Source organism: Myotis daubentonii, chromosome 6, assembly GCF_963259705.1.
Source record: "Myotis daubentonii chromosome 6, mMyoDau2.1, whole genome shotgun sequence".
In the NCBI taxonomy this organism is placed as follows: Eukaryota; Metazoa; Chordata; class Mammalia; order Chiroptera; family Vespertilionidae; genus Myotis; species Myotis daubentonii.
The window spans coordinates 95,704,267-95,723,828 of record NC_081845.1 but is presented as its reverse complement, the minus strand read 5'-3'; the positions used below and the strand labels follow the sequence as shown (position 1 = coordinate 95,723,828).

At 52.2% G+C, this 19,562-nt stretch overlaps 2 protein-coding genes across 2 annotated transcripts; both read right to left on the bottom strand.

Moving 5' to 3' along the window:
• Positions 1-238: 238 nt before the first annotated feature.
• On the bottom strand, positions 239-5,266 carry LOC132237490 (HLA class II histocompatibility antigen, DM beta chain). Its single transcript, XM_059702038.1, has 6 exons — positions 5,005-5,266; positions 4,112-4,393; positions 2,577-2,861; positions 1,086-1,202; positions 908-943; positions 239-573 (listed from the first exon to the last, which is right to left on the bottom strand). Exons 1-6 carry the CDS (start codon positions 5,081-5,083, stop codon positions 557-559), a joined length of 816 nt encoding a protein of 271 aa, XP_059558021.1. The 5' UTR covers positions 5,084-5,266; the 3' UTR covers positions 239-556.
• Positions 5,267-14,726: 9,460 nt separating this feature from the next.
• LOC132237489 (HLA class II histocompatibility antigen, DM alpha chain) lies at positions 14,727-19,156 on the bottom strand. Its single transcript, XM_059702037.1, has 5 exons — positions 18,982-19,156; positions 17,713-17,994; positions 15,652-15,930; positions 15,316-15,444; positions 14,727-15,028 (listed from the first exon to the last, which is right to left on the bottom strand). Exons 1-5 carry the CDS (start codon positions 19,073-19,075, stop codon positions 15,024-15,026), a joined length of 789 nt encoding a protein of 262 aa, XP_059558020.1. The 5' UTR covers positions 19,076-19,156; the 3' UTR covers positions 14,727-15,023.
• Between the last annotated feature and the right edge of the window lie 406 nt (positions 19,157-19,562).

The window sequence follows — 19,562 nt, the reverse complement described above, 5'->3', positions numbered from 1 at the left end:
CTTATGAAGTAAGCAAGATGTTAATCCCTTCCTCTACTCGGTGAGTCCATCCCTCCACAGTTCAATTTCTTCTTATAAATTACAAATTTAAAAACTGCCCCAAATTCCGTCTTTCTAGATGGAGAAATGGGAGGAGAACTCCTCCACTCAAGTAGGAGAGCACCAACCCCAGCCCCCAGCTCTGCCCATGGCCCCTCCCCAGCGCCGCAGGAAAAGGCAGGAAAAGCTGTGCTTCCACCAGAGTTTATTCCTCGGCGATGTCACCAGCGACTCACTGTCCGCGTGTCACAGTGGGGCCGAGGAGCAAGTTTGGCCTCCTTCCCCGGATTATATTCACCCCAGAAACACAGCCTTGGACAGTAACTTGGTTACAGAATATCCCCAGAAATGAGCTCCTCCAGTTGCTAAGGTTTACATACGGAGGAGACTGGGAAACTCAAAGAAACGGATGGAGAATCCCAGAGAAACCAGAGGGTCTGAGGATGTTGGAGGAGCGCAGACACCACTGAGAGTCTGAATCTTTCTCTTGTGGAGTGGACGCTGCAGAATCCTGCCTCTAGGAAATGTGCCGACCTGCAGAAGAAATAAAAAGGAGATAACAAGGCTTCAAACCAACCTGACCACAACATTTGTCTCTGTAACCATCATGCCTTAATACAGTGATACTGAAAACCCCAGAGCCATCCGCAGCCTCCTCCCTGTAGACACTCCGTTGGGCAGAAGAGGAAGGTAGGCACACACAGGAAGCAGCTCCTAATCCCAAGAGTGGTGGCTAACTCATGCTCTTGGCCTGATCCCGGTGGAAGCTCACCCCTCCAAAAAGCACCACTAGCTGAACCCAATGCTGATCCTTCAAACGTCACCCCTCCCAAAGGGCCCGTAGGCAAACAGACAACACAGATGTTACCTCCTGGATAAGTGGACCCAGCGAGGACAGTATAGCCTAGGAGAGGAAAATAGTTGATTAGAGGGAAGTCTTTGTGGATAAAAGTCTCTGGCATTATTCACAGCAAATGAAGTAGCAATGAGAGAACCAATCACTGACAGGAGTCAGCGGAGCCTGGGAGTTCAGGAAGGCCACTCACCAGAGGAGCCGGCTCTCCGCCAGCTGAGCAAACCCAGGGAGAAGATGATGAGGCCCAGGCCCAGAGCCGCTACAGACACAGAAACCTTCACTGTCTGCTCCGGGGACAGTCCAGGGGCTGCAAAAACAGAAACCTACTAGAACCAATCCCTGTTGCTCATCCCCAGAGCAACTTCATTTATTTCAACCTCCACCTAGCGGGTTCCCAGGGGCTTTTTCCCAACCCCAAAGTTCTAGCTCACTCCACCTCCCTCCTCAAAACTCCCATTCTGTGAATATTCCTAGAATAATCTTAGGGGACCCCTAAAGTTAGCGCCCTGGCTTCTAGTTCCTGTCAAGTATGGTGGGGCCTCTCTTCCTTCACCCCAGAGGCACCCTCACCAAAGAATAAAGGGTTCCTCATTCCCCTTTCCAATGACCCATGGTGACAATGTCTGCTCCCTTACTTGCTCTATCTGAGTTTTTCCTACTAACATGTCTTTCCACCTTTCCTAACTTCCAGTGGTTGTATTCCCCGAGTTACGTGTCTCCTCCTGTCCACATCCGATTCCCGTGTGTTCTTCCAGAACCTGTCTCCAGCCCATTCACAGCCTAGAGCTGATGCTACTCTAAACCCTGTCCCACCTGGATTCCTTTCTCAGGCTAAATGAACATTCCACCACCAAAGGGAACTTCTTGGGCAGGCTGTGCAGGAGACTCTCCCAGGAGAGCTCAGGTGAGCCTGTGGGTTCCACTCTCTGCTCCCCATGCCCTTCGCAGCTGCCCAATAAGACGCGCACTTCCCACAGGGCGAGGCCTGCTCCCAGCAGCCAGTGTGGCATCCTGTTCCCCGGCCCTTTGCACACACTTCCTCTTCTTCATTTCTTCCTCTTCTCTTTCCCAAGGATCCCCAGATCTGTGTGCGACTTCTCAGTTCCTTCAACTACCTCCAGTCCTGGGGTTTGAGCAATCATGACTGGCTTCTTGTTCGTTAGCCCCCCAAGCATCCACCAGCCACGGCTTTTCCTCCCTGATAGAGCAGCCCAAATCCAGCACTGCCCCGGGCCAGGAGAGGGTCCCCTTTCTTCTGCAACCTTCTTTATTTCTCCAATTCCCATTCCTGACCCGACAACAGAACATCTGAGGACCCTAGAATATTGCATCACAATTTTTGGTTCTGAAATCTACATCCTCTTTTCAGGACAGCCCTGCTCCCCTCCCACCTCAGACAAGCACATGACATCAACCACACCACCACAACGACGGCAACAACAACTGATTCTATCCCGTTCCTGTATCCCATTGCCCCTTCCCCCCATCTCCAGTCATAAGCCCTCCATAGTTCCTCTCATTCTCGGCATCTCCCTCTCCCATGCACCGTGGACTTCCCCACATCTCACTCCCTCTGCTGAAATATTGGTGTTCACTTTCAACCACCACTTGCAATAGTTGTCTGCTTTAACCCCCATCCCCACCATCCCCACCATCCCCACCATCCCCACCATGCACTTACTCCAGTCCTGAAGGATGGGCTCAAGAGCCCCAAAGTGCTCCACCACACAGGTGTAGGTGTCCCCGAAAGAGGGTGTTGTGGCTAAATGGGAGAGGGTCTGGTAGGTCCAGTCTCCATTGGACTGGATAACCTTATGGGCACTGCCATGAGGGGGGACAAGCTGCCCGTTCTTCCTCCACGTGATGGTCACATCGGCCGGGTAGAAGCCCCACACATAGCAGGCCAGCATCACGGGCTCCCGCGTGTTAACGGGAGTGGCTTTGGCTACTTGCACAGATGGTGGCCCTGCAGAGGGGAAACAGTGGTCATGAAGGAGGGAGAGCCTTCTCTCCAACCTGGTTTCCTTCCTTTTTAAATTCTTTTTTTTTATGTTTGTTTGTTTTTGTTGTTTTTTTTTTAATTCTTCATGGATTTGCCAAATCACCCTCCGCACGCCCACCTGGGCCCCCACATCCTTTTGAAATAAGGAATTAGGATTTACTCCTGCTTCACTCTTTATTTTCCCCCATTCCTTCACTGCTCCTCCTGGTTTTTCTCCTCCAAAATTATGTTTGACCACAATAAGCACAGCCAGGTCCGAACTGCAAGCTGTTCCGGGCGGCCCTGTATTTATCTCAGAAACATAAGCTGACGGTGGTCCCGAGTTATAAATTAGGGTTTATGCAAAGGTAGAAAAAGACTTGTCCTCAAACCTCATTCAACAAATAAATTTGCTAAATAAAGCCCTTTTTCCTCAGATAATTTAAGGAAACAAGCCCAACTCAGGACTCTCTTAAACGTGGATAAATGTAGTTTAAATGAATGCGACTGTGAATGTACACATTTCTTCACCAGCTTACTCTCCTGGGCCACCCTCCTGCTTGCCTCCATCTTGGTGCTTTTCAAACAAGATCCCAGAAGTTGTGGTAACATGCAGATTCCCTCACCTGAATCCCCAGGGATTTTCACTCCATGGGTCCGAGGGCTCGCACTTTTCAGGAGCACCTCCCCCAGGCAATCCCGAGGAAGGCGGGTCAGAAGCCACACCCCAGGGCACAATACTCTGCCCCGTGGAGACCAAGTCTCCCTTGACCGCTCTGAGTCATTCTCAGTGCAGAGAGCATGCAGGGTCGGACGCTTCCCTCAGCTCCCATGCCCGGTCCACCCCAGGCCTGGAAGCTCAGGTCCTGGGACCGAAAGGCGTGCACCTGGGGAAGCCATCCTGGCTATTCTGCCACGCCCGGTGGAGCTGGGACCTGCCCCGGAGATGCCGGCCTAGGAGGAAAGCAGCGGACTGTCCTCTCCAGAGCTCCAAGCGGCCTCAGGCATCACTTCCCCTCCTTTGTTCCTGCTCCACCCCTGCCAACCACCTATGTCCGCTTTAGGGCCAACCTCCCTCTTTCTACATCCAGGTCCACACACTTTCTGCCCAAATCTCAAACCCCTTGCCTGCAGGGATCCTCCCTGGCCCCCCTCTCTCAGCTGTGCTTTCTAAACGCCCCACCCCCCCCCCCGCCCCCCCCCCCCCCCCCGGCCGCGAGCCCCTCTCTCCTTACGTGTCCTTTGGGTCAGGGATTCCCAAAAGGGCTGTGTGCGTGTGGCACAGTCCTGGGGCCCTGCAGACAAGCGCTGGAGCAGGACTTCCTGGCTGTTGAGGTAATTTGCGAGGTAAGCGGCCAAGCCATTCAGCATCCCAAACTCAAGAGGGACCATTGCTCTCTCCTCTGGATCCCAGCAGGTCAGCAAATCTTTGTTGAAGGAGATACAGTAAGTGAAATCCTGTGGAATCCCGTCATCATCCAGCAGACAGGTGCTTACCACGTGGGCCACAAAGCCGCCTGCAGGAGCCAGAGGAGAGGGCGGGGCAGAAGCAGGGTCAGTGACACCCAGAGACCGGACACGAGCGTCCCACCTTGGGCAGCATCTACTGACCAAGCTCATGAACTGGAGTCCCCAGGAGCCCCAATTAAGGGATTAGATGGTAGCAGCAGAGGTGTTTTTAGAACCTGTTTCCTCCTTATGTGAGACCAAGTATGGGGACAGGAGTGGCCCAAAATTATCTGCATGTTTAAAAAATGACGATTCGCCCAGGCCAAGACCTTCAATGAGGCACATTACTGAGTGAGAAGAGAAAGAGTCGGCCTTGCTCCGTGCTGGATGTGTTACAAATATTCACTCCGTGCACATTCCGGAAGCGCTGGCGGTGTGCCTGGCACTGAGGGAGGAGCCGGGATGCAGCCCTTGCCTCCATCGCAGCCCGAGGTCCTTGTCACACAAATGATTCCACAGCCTCATTACTATTAACACCCCTTCAAAGGTACAGTGCAAGTGCCATCGGAGTGTGTAGCAGGGAGACAAACCAGTCCGTGCGTTCAAATCCAATAACAAGACTGAGCCCTGCCCAGAACAGGAGCAGAGGAAGGCGGGTCCCAGGAAGGCATGCCCTTACCTGCTCCGGTGCAGCCCAGGCTGAGGCCCAGCAGCAGCCGCAGGAGAGCGCTCATGATCTGCCTGGGGAGACGGGGCATTCGGTCCCCCGGACCAGCTCTTCCAGGGGCCTTGAGTCCTCACCTGCCCCAGAAACCCCAGCCTGGGTGTTAATCTCCAGACCCTGAGCAGAATAGGCCCCTCGGTCCCCAATAAACAAGTGATAGATACTAACTTGTTCCTACCAGCTCACCCAAGTCGCGTCCCAAACTGAGGGTTGTCAGATTGGCTAGGAAGCCAGGGACAAACATAGAGACAAATCGGTGAGTGCCTCAGTGTAGCGTCATCGGTTGCTAGGTAAATCTCATCTTGCCCTGGGCCCTAAACAACTCCTGGTCTCTTAGCTCCTACTGTGGAATGAAAAAACCAGTCTGTATGTGGATTTCCCTGGGTCAGTGGAGGGAATACTCCCAGTATTCCCAGGACCAGGACGCCTGCACCAGTCCTGCTCGCTGGCTAAGCTCTTTCCTCTCAATGTCTTCCCAAAAACCGACTAGATAACATATTTTGTTCCTTAAAGGGAGGTAAGTTGGGAAGATATTCCATAACCCTTGTTCTGCCCTGTCACCCAGCAGACTGAGGACACGGAAGGGACCTTCTGGGGGAGGTGACAGAGGCAGGAATGCGGAGAAGGAAGGAGGCACGGGAGAGCTCAGGGTTCCCTCCGGCCTCAAAGCAAGACAGCAGAATATGGAAGGCGGCTGCACCGTGCACACGGGCCAGGGACATGGCCTGAAAACCCCCCTGGGCCTCCAGTCTTCCTCTGTCCAGCCAGTGGGGTTTCATGTCCGCCTTTCTGCTTCCTGAGCAGGAAACCCTATCCGCCTACGCTGTGAGCTGCCTCAGGGCAGCCAGCAGTCCAACTCCACTTAAACCCCTCGATAAGTGCTGGTGACGGGCCAGTGCCCAAAGCTCATCTGTTTGCCCCAAACTCAAAACTCCCCTGTGTGCTTCCCCCGCTGGTCCCATCTGAACTGGGGCAGGTCCCTGCATTATGAAGCCATGAGAAAAATAAGATAAATCCCCCCTACTTTTCTTCCGCTGGAATTTATTTTTTTATTTTTAAATGTATTGGGGTGACATTGGCCAATAGGATCATATAGGTTTCAAGTGTACATGTTTCTGATAAAGATCGATATAGACATTGCACTGTGTGCCCACCACCCAAAATCAAATCATTCTCCATCACTATATTTGGCCCCTTTACTTTTACTACCCCTCAGTAACCACTATACTGTTTGCTGTCTGTGAGTTTCAGTTTTATATCTCACATATGAGTAAAGTCATATGGTTCTTAGCTTTTATTGACTGACTTATTTCACTTTCCATAATATTCTCATGGTCCATCTATGTTATTGCAAATGACACTATTTCATCTTTTCTTATGGCTGATTAGTATTCCATGGTATAGATGTACCACCTTTTCTTTATCCAATCCTCTATAGAAGGACACTTTGTTAAGTCTCCATATCTTGGCCACCGTGGATAATGCTCTAATGAACATAGGGGTGCATATGTCCTTGGAAATAAATGTTTTCAAGTTTTTCAAGTAGATACCCAGAAGAGGGATTGCTGGGTCATACATATGGTAACTCTATTCTTAATTTTTGGAGGAATTGCCAGACTGTTTTCCATAGTGGCTGTACCAGTCTACATTCCCAACAACAGTGAATGAGGGTTCCTTTTTCTCCACAACCTCTCCAACACTTATCATTACTAGTCTTGTGGATGACAGCCATTCTAACAGGTGTGAGGTAAGGTCTCATGGTACTTTTTATTTGCATCTCCCTAATAGCCAGTGAAGTTGAGGATGTCTTCATGTATCTATTGGCCATTTGTATGCTTTGGGAGAAGTGTCTGTTCGGGTCCTCTGACCACTTTGTAATTGGGTTGTTTGTTTGGTGGTGAATTGTATGACTTATTTATATACTTTGGATATTACCCCCTTGTCGGAGCTGTTGTTTGCAAATATCACCTGCCATTCAGTTGGCTGCCTTTTTGTTTTGTTGTCAGTTTCTTTTGCTGTGCAGAAGCTTTTAGTTTGATTTAGTCCCATTCATCTATTTTTGCCTTTACTTCCCTTGCCTCTTGGGTCAAATTCATAAAATGTTCTCTAAGGCCAAGGTCCATACATTTAGTACCTATGTTTTCTTCTATGTAATTTCCTGTTTCAGGTCTTATATTTAGGTCTTTGATCCATTTTGAATTAGATTTTGTACCTGGAGACAAACTGTAATTCATTCCATTGCATGTGGCTTCCGAATTTTCACGGCACCATCTATTGAAGAGGCTTTCTCCATTGTGTGTTTTTTGCTCCTTTGTCAAAAATTACTTGCCCATATACATGTGGTTTTATATCTGGGCTCTCAATTCTGTTCCATTGGTCTGTGTGTGTGTTTTTCTGCCAGTACCGTACTGTTTTATTATTGTAGCTCTGTAGTAAAATCTGAAGTCAGGCAGTGTGACACCTCCAGCTTTGTTCCTGTTTTTCACATTTGCTTTAGCTATTCAGAATCTTTTGTGGTTCCACACAAATCTGGTGATTTCTCATTCTGTTTGTTTAAAGAAGGACATTGGTATTTTGATGGGGATTGCATTAAATCTGTATCTTGCTTTGGGTAATATATATCCATTTTAACTATGTTGATTCTTCCCATCCATGAACATAGAATATCTTTCCATTACCCTGGAAAAGACAGATTTTATTTATTTTTTAAATATATTTTATTTATTTCAGAGAGGAAGGGAAAGGGAGAGATAGAAACGTCAATGATGAGAATAATTGATCAGCTGCCTCCCCCACGCCCCCCACTGGGGACCGCAACCTGGGCATGTGCCCCTGACCAGAATTGAACCTGGGACCCTTCCAGTCCACAGGCTGATGCTCTATCCACTGAGCCAAACCAGCGAGGGTGAAAAGGCAGACTTGAAATGGCAATTCATTCTCCTGTCCCTTTATGAATTATAGCGTTGGTGGCTTTTTCCATCACAAATTTACAGCCTTAACTTGGTCTCTCTCAGCTCCCCAACAGGCTCCAGAGCTGCCTGTTCTCACCGTGGTCTCTGAAAGCTCTTGGATTTGATTTAATAGTGAGCCAAACAAAAGAGAAAGGGGGGGGGGGGCGAGCCTGTCACCGCACTTGTCTGTCCTCCACCCCAAGAAATTTCTAATCTTTATGAAGAAAAATGAGAGGGGGAAAAAGCATGCACCAAAAGTAATACCCCCATGAAGGAATATCAGAAAGAAAAGACTTGCTTCCTATAACTGAGCTTAACTGAAGGTGTGCCCGAGTTTCCCCGCGCCCGGGCAATAAGACTGATCTAGATACTACCTCATCTAATGAACTATCCAGTGTGTTGGAGCGGCAGAGACTGGGCGGAGAGTCCAACATTTGTTGAGCTTCTATGTGGTGACAGATACTATACATGCTGTCTCATTTAACCTCAAAGACCTGTTAATTGTCCTCATTTTACAGTTTTGGAAAGAGGTCCAAAGATACACACCCAAGTGTGGAGGCGGGACCGTGCCCCCCCCCCCACACACACACACACACACTGCCCCCTGGGACTGAGACGACCCTCATGGCTAGTGGTGGCCTCGGCTGAGGAAAGGAGAAAGGGGAGCGCCCCATCCAGCCAAGCCCCGTCTTTCCAGTTCTCAGAATTCCCTCTGCTCCTAGAACTCATTAAAGTCTCTTCCACTTTCTCTTTCAACGGTTCCAAACTGGGTGCGTTCTGCACACACACACTTCCTCCTCGCACCCTCCCTCCCGCTGGGTAGGAGGAGCCCAACCTCGCAGGAACTAGGCCCAGGGCTCCTGTTGACAGAGCCGGGCCCCACCCAGGACTGCTCCGTGTCGTCCAGCGCCCGCGCCCGCGCCCGCACCCGCACCCGCACCCGCGGGGCCCGCGCGCAGAGACTGAGTGAGGGCCCGCCCGCGCCCAGGTCTCTCTGGCAGCTGAGATGTGAGACCCGTGAGGCAGCGGCAGGAGACGTGGCTTTCACTTCTCCATTAAAGGGAAGACTGCGGGCGATTTTTAGAATGAAGAAGGACGGAAAAACCCAGACCTACGCTCAGCGAAGCAGTGTCTTCCTCTGAACCCCGCGTTTTTACAGACGAAGCCCTGCCCCACCGCCAGTCAACCCCAGGGACTATCTCAGTGCCCCGCGCTGCTGGGGACTCGATAACTGTGTGCAGCGCTAGGACTGAAGAGGTGGGGCCCCAGCCGGCCTCCCACAGCGGCCCCAATGTCACCGCACCGAGCAAGGGCCCCGGCGTGAGCCCCCCTTGCCCACGTGCCAGAAGTGGACGAGCCAAGCACTGCAGGACTCCGCCAGAGCGGGGCGGTGCGGCCCCATCATTCCTCCTTCACTCCAGCAGTGGTTCTCCACCTTGGCTGCACATTAGAATCACCTGGGAATCCTTAAAATCCTGATTTCTGGGCCTCATCCTCTGGAAATTCTGTTTCTTTGTTACTAATGTTGTGGCCTCACCCCATAACTAAGAAACAGAATTTCCGGAGGATGAGGCCCAGAAATCAGGATTTTAAAGATTCCCAGGTGATTCTAATGTGCAGCCAAGGTGGAGAACCACTGGCTTAGAGTCCGTGGGGAGGGAGAATAAACACCTGTGAGAAGCATTTATGTTAACGCGAGTTAGCAGGCCAGTGGACTGAAAAGGGGAAGGGGAGTCACCGTGGCCGGGCGGCAGGGCGTCCTCGCCATCCGGCCCGGAGGGACTCGGTGGGGCAGGGAGCTCCGCCAGCCCGGCCCAGTCACCGTGCTGCCCGGGTGTGCCAGGAGCCCGCGGCTCCCACAGAAATGAACGGCAATGAGGCACTGGACCCGGAGGCAGTCACGAGGTGGTGGCGCGCTTTTCCTGCGAGGATGGCCGTCATGACATCTCTTCTGAGACCGTCCTAGCGCCGCGCCGCGCCCGCGGGTCTCAGGTTCCTCTTCCGCGCAGGTGCTTTTGACTCAGCCTCCACTTCATACTCAAGAGCTGCTCCACCCACCACTTCTCTGTAATCCAAAAGCGATCGCCTGAGACCACACTTGTGACTTCCCTCAATGTCTTCTCAAAACCACACACACCTGCACCTGCAGGGCTGCGCTGCTCCCCAACCTCGCCCGCCCCTCCCACCTCCCGCCCCCCCACCGGGATTCGAGCTCTAGATCCTGACCTCTGGGTTACAGCTGCTGTAACTAGTCGGTCATCCTTCCATCCTGCAGCCAAATCGCTTGCACTACCAGAGGGTAGCCTGCCCAATTGGCCACACAGCTCTTGCCCAGCGTAACCTCCTCTTAACTAGGAGAGAAGGGAGGCGAGGGAAGTCAGTGCTGCCCAGACTTACCCAGATACGAAGTAACGAAGCATAACTTGAACTCCGGATTTATTATTCTAAATCCTATACTTCTTTTTAAGTTGACTTTGTTATTTGTTGTTGTTGTTGTTAATCCTCACACAAGGATATTTTTCCGTTGATATTTAGGAAGAGTAGGAGAGAGGGAAAGACAGAGAGAAATATCGATGAGTGTAGAAACACATCAATTGGCTGCCTCCTGCACATCCCCAACCAGGGCCTGGGCCAGGGAGGAGCCTGCAACCAAGGTACATGCCCTTAACCAGAATCCAACCCAGGACCCTTTGGTCCACAGGCCAATGCTCTATCTAGCCAAACCGGCTAGGGCCTAAATCCTATACTTCTAATAATCAATTAAAATAATGGAAAATTGCCAAACATTTATAATATTAATAAGAACCATAATATATGTAGAAATTACCATAAAAGTAGAAGAACTTTATGAGGGGGAAAACTTTATTAAATTACATAAATGAAGACCTGAAGAAGTAAAGAGACATATCATTTTCCTGAATGGGGCATCCTAACATAACGAAAAAATCAATTTCCCCCATATCCAAGTGACATACCGAAATGATGTCCCAACCAGAATCACAGCAGAATTTGGGGAGACACTGACAACTTGATTCCAAAACGTCCATGGAAACAAAGACCATGAGTATCTTAGACAATTTTCATAAAGAAGAGAATATTAAAAAGCTACAGTAATTAAAACAACCCAATGCTGACACAGTAACTGAATACTCCCCAGACACATCCATCCATAAAGGGAATCCCTGGGGATAAATAGAATAGTTGGTCATGGGTATTAATAAGATCAATTTACCATTTGGAGGAAAAGGAAGTTGTATCCTTACACTCAGTAGAAAAATTCTAGGTCAATAACGACCTCCACACACAATCACACTAGTCATCGTGCCGGGGAATATCATACACAGCCAGGCCAATGCAAGGCCAAGCTTTCACCCAAAACCACTCGTCAGGAAAAGAGGGATTTGCCTTCTACAGAAGTCCTTAGGGTTTTTCTTTCCAAATTCAGGCCACGTGGTTCCAGGTCTTTGGAGAAGATACAGCATCCTAAAATGATCTCAATTAATAAACTCATTAGAAGAATTAGAATAAAATTGTGTTATGAAGTGTGAGAGTGGAAACAGCAATATGCCTACATTCATATATTACATTAGAAAATGTGACTTTAAATTTGTGAGTTGGTAACTGAATAAAGGTAGTTTGAATATTTTTTAAAATATATTTTATTGATTTTAGAGAGGACGGAAGGGAGAGAGAGAGAGATAGAAACATCAATGACGACAGAGAATCATTGATTGACTGCCTCCCGCACGCCCCCTACTGGGGACTGAGCCGCAACCCAGGCATGTGCCCCTGGCCGGAATCGAACCCAGGACCCTTCAGTCGGCAGGCTGACGCTCTATCCATTGAGCCAAACCAGCTAGGGCAGTAGTTTGAATATTTGACTATTTCTCTATAACTTCTATATTCCTAAAATTTCATATATTAAAATTTTTTTAAAAAACCTGTTAAGATGTTCTCACTGAGATGAAAATTCAAACGACAATGAGGTATCACCTCTGACCTGTCAGAATGGCTTTCATTAACAAAGCAACAAATAACAAATTCTGGTGAGGATGTGGAGACAAGGGAACCCTAGTACACTGCTGGTGGGAATGCAGACTGGGGTAGCCATTATGGGAAACAGTATGGAGTTTCCTCAAAAAACTAAATACGGAACTGCCATTTGACCCAGTGATCCCACTTCTATGGTTATATCTTAAGAAACCCGAAACACTAATCAGAAAGAATGTATGCACCCCTATGTTCATAGAAGCACAATTTATAATAGCAAAGATCTGGAAACAGCCCAAGTGCCCATCAGTAGTAGATGGTATGTTTATACCATAGAATACTATACAGCAGTAAAAAATAAGTATTTCTTTTCCTTCAGGACAGCATGGATGGATCTGGAAAGTATTATGCTAAGTGAAATAATCCAGTCAGAGAAAGACAAGTATCACATGATCTCAGTCATATGTGGGATCTAATGAACAAAATAAACTGATGAATAGAATAGATCCAGAGACATAGAAGCACAAAACAGACTGCAGAATCTCAAAGGGAAGAGAGGGGAGGGTGGGTAAGTAGGAAGAGATCAACTGAAGAACTTGTATGCATACCTATACTAATAATAGAGGTATATGCAAATTGTTCAGGACACCATCACAGTAACAGTAACAACCAAACAGCAGGCTGCGTGGGGCAACCAGGTTGGCAGGGGGCAGTTGGGGGCAACCAGGCTGGCGGGGGGGGGGGCAGTTGGGGGCAACCAAGCTGGTAGGGGGGACTGTAAGGGGCAACCGTGGGGGGGAGTTAGAGGTGACCAGGTCAGCAGAGGGGGGCAGTTGAGGCAACCAGACTGGCGGGGGGGGGGGGGTTGTTAGGGGCAACCAAGCTGGCAGGCAGAGGCGGTTAGGGGTGATCAGGCTGGCGGGGGGGAGGGGGCAGTTAGGAGCCAGCGGTCCCGAATTGTGAGAGGGATATCCGACTGCTGGTTTAGGAGAGGGTGCAGGCTGGGCTGAGGGACCACCCCCCCCCCCGCATGAATTTCATGCACCGGGCCTCTAATATATATATATACACACACATACATAACCCATGGACACAGACAATAGGGTGGTGAAGGCCTGGGTGGGGGTATGGTTGGGCTAGAAGGGGTCAATGAGGGGAAAAGGGGACATCTGTAATACTTTCAACAATAAAGATAAATTTAAGAAATATAAAAACTGCATTTTCTTGTGAATTTGTATGGTTTTCTAATATATTGTATGTAGTAATCTTTTTATTTTTTAATATAGTAATCTTATGTCAGTATAAATATTGCAAATGCCTTCTTCCATTTGCAGCTCATCAGTTAACACAGATTCCTCCCTGAATAGATTTATACACAGATTCCCCCCTGAATAGATTTAATTTTGGCCTTTAAAACCCTATGGTTTGAGCTTTTGTGATCTTAAGAAATCCTTTCTAACCACAGGCAGTTACAATTTTCGCCAGAACATAAAGTGTTAAGGTAATACCCCACTTTCTCAATGGGGAACTTTTCTACATGCCAAACACTGTTCTAAGCATCTGACAGATAGTAACTTAGTTAAGCTTCACATCAATCCCATCAATCCTACTGTTATCATCATTTCTAAAGAAAGCAAGAGGCAAAGCATATGCAAAGTAGGTTAGCCCCAGGAGTCATGTGCCCAGCCCTAGGGCCCCACTGTGGGCCCAGGCGGCACTTTCAGTTCTACCTGGACCAGCCGCTGGGAGAACAGACCGTTTGGAAGGACACGTGAATTCCGGGCCCTTCCAGGCTGCTCAGATATCACTTCAGGAGTGTACTTGTACTGTTTTCACAGAACTGACATGACAGAGTCAGAACAGCGTCTGGCCTGGCCGGAGTGGCGCAGTTGGGGAGGAGGGGGGTCCCCCCGACCCCCAACCCTGTGTGTAACCGGGACTCCATGCACCAGGAGGTCTGATTTCCAGTCAGGGCACATGCCCAGGTTGTGGGTTGATCCCCAGTAGTGGGCGTGCAGGAGCTTCATCAATTCTCATTACTGATGTTTCTATCTCTCTCTCCCATTCCCTTCCTCTCTCTAAAAAAAAAAAAAATCACCATCGCCGGTTTGGCTCAGTGGATAGAGCATTGGCCTGTGGACCAAAGAGTCCCGGGTTTGATTCTGGTCAAGGGCACGTGCCTTGGTTGCAGGCTCCTCTCTGACCTGGGCCCTGGTCAGGGCGCATGCCAGAGGCAACCAATCAATGTATTTCTCTCACATCGATGTTTCTCTTTGTCTTTCCCTCTCTCTTCCACTCTTTCTAAAAATCAATGGAAAAATATCTTCAGGTAAGGATTTAAAAAAATCAATAAAAACAAGAGTAACATCTGAGGCTTACTTTGCCCCTCCTGCACCCGTTTCCGGGCGATGGCGAAGGTGGAAGGGAGCGTACACTTCTCAAGGCAGTGAAGTGCAAAAATGTCCACAGCAAAAACCCCAGCACTGTGTGCGCCCGGGACCAGGAAGCAGCTCTGCATTCACTCCTCACAGTCGCAGGCGCTGGCGCTGGCGGGGATGAAAGCATCACGTGGTGCTGGGACCGGGATGGAGGCAGCTAGGAGCCAGGGGGTTCCCATTCCCCCACCCCCACCCCCCAAGGTTCAGGTTAAGGCACGTTGAATTCGACATGACAACTCACTCAAGTTAAGATATCCAGAAACGAACACCATGAGTTAAAAAAGGAGCCACACCAACAAAAAGTAATGAGATTTATTGCCTTGAAGTGGGGAGGATTGTGGTCACGATAGAAAGGCCACTGGGTTCCCTGGGATGCAGGCCGGGGTAGCACAGCCCCAGCTGAGAAACCTGCACACACATGAACACACATGCACACGCACGTGCACAGATACACGAACACACATGTGCATAGAAGGCCCAGGGGAGGCCCAGGGCCTTCTGCTCTGAGGAGGAGCGATGCTGGGCAGGCTGTGAGGAACGGGAGCAGCCCCTGCTGGGATGGCCCAGGTGCTGGCATCAGACTCGGATCAGGAAGTCAGTCTGAGGAGAGAAGGACGGGGAAAGCCATCAGGGGGACCCCCTCCTCCCCAAACACTTGATCTCTCCTTGCCCCTCATCTCCGCACCCTTCCTGCAGCTCCCATCACTCCTCAGCCCCTGAAAGCCATCCCTGCGACCCCCCACCCTGTGTGTAACCGGGACCCCTAGCAGGCGATGCCCATGGAGCTGATACAGCCCCGCCACCCGAGGGCCCGAGGGCCCCTCTCAGTCCTCCCCAGGCCCAGGAGAACCCGGGCAGGGCCGCCAGCCCTCCGGCCCCCGATGTACCGCCTGAGCAAGGCTTCCGGAAGTGGATGATGAGGACCAAGCCAACGAGGATGCCCAGCACACCCAGGCCGAAGGCCACGCCGCACAGCACATTCTCCAGCAGATCGGACGGCAGCGGGTTGTGGGGCACTGGAGACAAAGGGGAGCAGGCGGGCCCTGAGACCTGGCCAGGGAGCCCCCACCCTGGGAATGATGTGGGTGTCTGGGCTGACAAGGGAGAATCTGAGGCATGAAAGAGTGAGACTGGACTAAACAAGGTCCAAGTGGAGAAGGAGGCTCCCGTGGGCCTGTGCCCTTTTGCCCCCGTGAGCCCGGCTCCAGGGAGGAGGGTCTCACCCCAGTAGGCAATCGCTGTGTAGCCGTCAATCTCATGAGTGACAATGCAGGAGAAAAGGTCCGAGGGTGCCGGGGTGAAGTTTAAGTAAGAGAAGGCCTGGAAGCTGAGTCCATCGAGGGCGGAGACGAAAGTGGGCCCGGCGCCCTCCACGGGGCCCAGGTGGTGCTCCCAGGCCACCGTCAGCGTGGGCGGGAAGAGGTTGCTGACAAAGCAGACCAGCGTGTTGGGCTTGCCGAACTCCAGGGGCTTCAGCGTGAACACCTCGACCACGGGGAACCCTGGAGGGACAGGTGGAGGGACAGAAGGGACTCTTTAGGGAGCCAGTGTTTGGAGGGGGCGTGGCATACAGAGGGGAGGGCAGAGACGGTCATGCAGCGGGCTTTGGGGGGAGGTAGGGGGCGCTGGGCTCTGAGGTCTTCTAGGCAAGAAGTAGAGCTGGACCTAGAGGCAGAGGCAGAGCCAGGCCCCAGCCACTGCGGCCGCCCCCTGGCTTCCTGCAGCTCTTCCTGTCCAGGCCCCTCCGTGCCCTCTCATCTCCAGCTGCTTCTCACGGGAACAGTGACAGGTCCCCGTCTATCCTGCTGAGCACATCCCCAGCGCCCACATCCCCAGTGGTCGGCAAACTCATTAGTCAACAATGATTGAAATTTCTTTTGAGAGCCAAATTTTTAAACTTAAACTATATAGGTGGGTACATTGTTATTAACTTAACTAGGGGCCTGGTGCAAGAAATTCGTGCACTGGGTGTGTGTGGGGGGGAGTGTCCCTCAGCCCAGCCTGCCCCCTCTCACATACTGGGAGCCCTCAGGCGTTGACCCCCATCACCCTCCAATCGCAGGATCGGCCCCTTGCCCAGGCCTGACGCCTCCGCCAGAGGTGTCAGGCTTGGACAGGGGACCCCCATCTCCCCCCAATCACTGGCTCTGACCCCTGCCCAGGCCTGAGGCCTCTGGCCCAGGAATCATGCCTGGGCAGGGGACCCCCATCTCCCTCTGATCGCTTGCTCCACCCCCCGCCCAAGCCTGATGCCTCTGACCCAGGCTTCAGGCCTGGGCAAGGGGACCATCATATCCCCCCAATCCCTGGCTCCGCCCCCCACCCAGGCCTGATGCTTCTGGGCATTAGGCCTGGGCAGGGGACCCCCAGCTCCCCACGATCTCCCACCCTGCCCCTGCCCAGGCCTAACGCCTCTGGCCGAAGAATTAGGCCTGGGCAGGGGACCCCCAGCTCCCGTGGTTGCAGGCTCCGCCCCTGCCCAGGCCCAACGCCTCTGGCCTAGGTGTCCGGCCCAGGCAGCGGGGACCCGCAGCTGCAGCGGCCCCGCGATCGTGGGCTCCGCTTTAGGCCCAGGCAAGGGACCTCTAGCTCCCGGGACTGCCAGCTTCGACCGTGCCCAGCTCCCATCGCTGGCTCCACCCCTACTTCCTGCTATCACTGGCCAGGGCAGCAAAGGCGCCTGATTCTCCAATCATGGCTGGGGGGCCCTCAGGCGTTGACCCCCATCACCCTCCAATCCAGAGCTGCCCCCCAGCTCTTAGCTCCCCCCTGGGTTTCTGATCACTGTCAGTGGCAGGGGGCTTCTTCCTGCTTTCCCTTTCGCCTCCCTGCATTGTGCCTACATATGCAAATTAACCGCCATCTTTGTTGGCAGTTAACTGCCATCTTAGTTGGCAGTTAATTTGCATATAGCCCTGATTAGCCAATGAAAAGGGTAGCGTTGTACGCCAATTACCATTTTTCTCTTTTATTAGTGTAGATTAGGGTACTCCTAAGGCTTAGGAAGAGCCACACTCAAGGGGCCAAAGAGCCGCATGTGGCCCGCGAGCCATGATTTGCTGACCATGACCAGGGCCTGCTCCTGCTGACTTCAAGTCTAACTCACCCTGGGGACGCGCCAATCTAGGCCCCTGTCTTCGGACCCCCACAGAGACAGGCGGAGCCCTTGGCTGGGAGAAAACCCAAGGACCGGGGGAGAACCGGAGCCCCAGAGGTGGGGGGCTGGTGTATCGATTAATGAGGTTCCGAATGCAGCTCCCACCCCACACCCCCAAAACCCTGACCTCTAGACACCGGGATTTTCCCTTCCAGCTTCGGGCCTACTTCCTGGACCATGGCTTGGCAGAATGCTTTGTCAAAGAAAATGGTGGAGGCATCTCCAGACTTCTGTGCCCAGTCAGCAAACTCGGGCAGGCGAGGCACGCGGGTGTTCTGGGAAAAGTCGAAGGAGAAGAGCTGGTCCTCGTCGTAGACCTCGGAGAACCCCACGCCCGGGCTCCAGTCCTGACAGTACACCGTGTGCTGGAACGTGTGGTTCTGCAGGCCGGCCCGCCACCCTGCGGCTGCTGCGAGGGAGACAGGGCGGGTCAGGCCTGCAGCCCTGGAGGGGGGAGCCCCTCTAGTGTCTGTTATCTGGGCTCTCCCGCCCCATGGGGTGAAAAGAAACCACTGGGATCTCTCCAAACTACCTCTGCCATAAAAAGGCCAACCGTCTGAAGTCTGCATCTGAAGTGTCGCTGCTGGCAGCTGAAACCCGCACGCGCCCTGGGAGACCTTTGTCTAATTCCTGGGCCACCCTCGCGAATGTGGGGGGGCCGGGCTTGGAAGGGAGCGTGAAGGAACGGCCACGCCCTCCCCAGGCAGTAGGTGACACTGCTCCCTCCTCCCCCCACACGTGCTGAACTGAAAAACAGTCTCCAGGCTTCTTTGCAGCCACCTCACTGGCCCCCGAAAACGGCTTCCCCTCGCTCCACCGTCCAGCCCTGGCAACGACAGGACTAGGGAAGTGACTCCAGAGCTGCAAGAAATAAGCCCTCGTCTTTGAAACTTCTGGCAGAAATCCCGCCAGCCAGCAGGAAACCTACCCAATCCCCAATCCCGAGAATAATAGCCATTCCGAGTAAGAGGGAGCTTCCAGATTATTCTTCCACCCTGCCCCATCCTTTCCAGGGAGGGAAATCAAGGAAGACTTTTCAAGAATTGCAAGGTGAGTTGATGCCCGAGTCAGTGGCTCCTGCGTGGAGCCGTGGAAATAACATTTGCTTTGCTCGAATCCCAGCGCTACCACCCCCCAGTGTATGAACTTACAGGAGTTACTCAAACTCCGAGTCTCACTTTCTTCATCTGGAAAATGGATATAATAATCTCTGCTTCAAGAAGCTCTTCCATGAAATGTGCAAAGTTCCCCTGACAGCTTGCCATCCATCCACAGTAGCTCTGTCCCGATTCTGCTAGTGTCCACTACCCGGCAGTACTTCCCACCATTTACACAGCGCGGGCTCTCCTCCAGGGCTCTGGGTGGGCACTGGCGCCAAGGGGAGGTGCTGTCATACCTGGAGGGGTGGCCCGGGAGTGGGGCAGCAGCCACAGGAGGTGCAGCAGCTGCAGCAGCGCAGGTCCAGGTCGAGGGCCCCGCACAGGATCCATCCTTCACCCACACTGCGGGCAGGGAGCTGCCCCCAGCCGCCCAACTCCCTCCCAGACCCGGTTCCGCCAGCTCACTTCCAATCGTGTCCCTGCCCCTTTGGCTAACCAATCACAGGAGGGAAAGCTCCAACATCACCAGTCGCTGGGGAGAGAGGCCTGGGGCCAGCAACCTCCTGAAGAGGGCTTTCCCAGGCCAGAGCAGGGTGTGTCACTGGGCTGGGTAGGGGAGCAGGGACGTCTGCCTCCTGGTGGGGGCCCCTCCGGTGCCTGCTCAGCCTCAGCCAGGGGTCTCACCCCAGCCAGCGCCCGTGGCGCAGCAAACCCCTGGCTCTCCGCGTTCCCTCCCATCATTAGCTCCAGTGCGTTCTGGAGCCAGAAAATACAAAGGCAAATTCCTGCTTTCAAAGAGCTTAAAGTCTAGTGGGGGGAGAGGGTCAACGAATAAATACACAACATTGTAATGTATTTAATTAAAACGTGCCGAGTG

What these genes read in the sequence shown, in the direction of transcription:
- LOC132237490 (XM_059702038.1), bottom strand. Translation starts at nt 5,083, where the DNA reads ATGCCCCGTCTCCCCAGGCAGATCATGAGCGCTCTCCTGCGGCTGCTG. An exon ending in CCTGGGCTGCACCGGAGCAG is followed by an intron (nt 4,394 to 5,004) that starts GTAAGGGCATGC and finishes TGGCTCCTGCAG; the next exon opens with GCGGCTTTGTGGCCCACGTG. An exon ending in GCCCATCCTTCAGGACTGGA is followed by an intron (nt 1,203 to 2,576) that starts GTAAGTGCATGG and finishes CTGTTTTTGCAG; the next exon opens with CCCCTGGACTGTCCCCGGAG.
- LOC132237489 (XM_059702037.1), bottom strand. Translation starts at nt 19,075, where the DNA reads ATGGATCCTGTGCGGGGCCCTCGACCTGGACCTGCGCTGCTGCAGCTG. An exon ending in GAAAATCCCGGTGTCTAGAG is followed by an intron (nt 15,931 to 17,712) that starts GTCAGGGTTTTG and finishes CTGTCCCTCCAG; the next exon opens with GGTTCCCCGTGGTCGAGGTG. An exon ending in CACAGCGATTGCCTACTGGG is followed by an intron (nt 15,445 to 15,651) that starts GTGAGACCCTCC and finishes CTTTGTCTCCAG; the next exon opens with TGCCCCACAACCCGCTGCCG.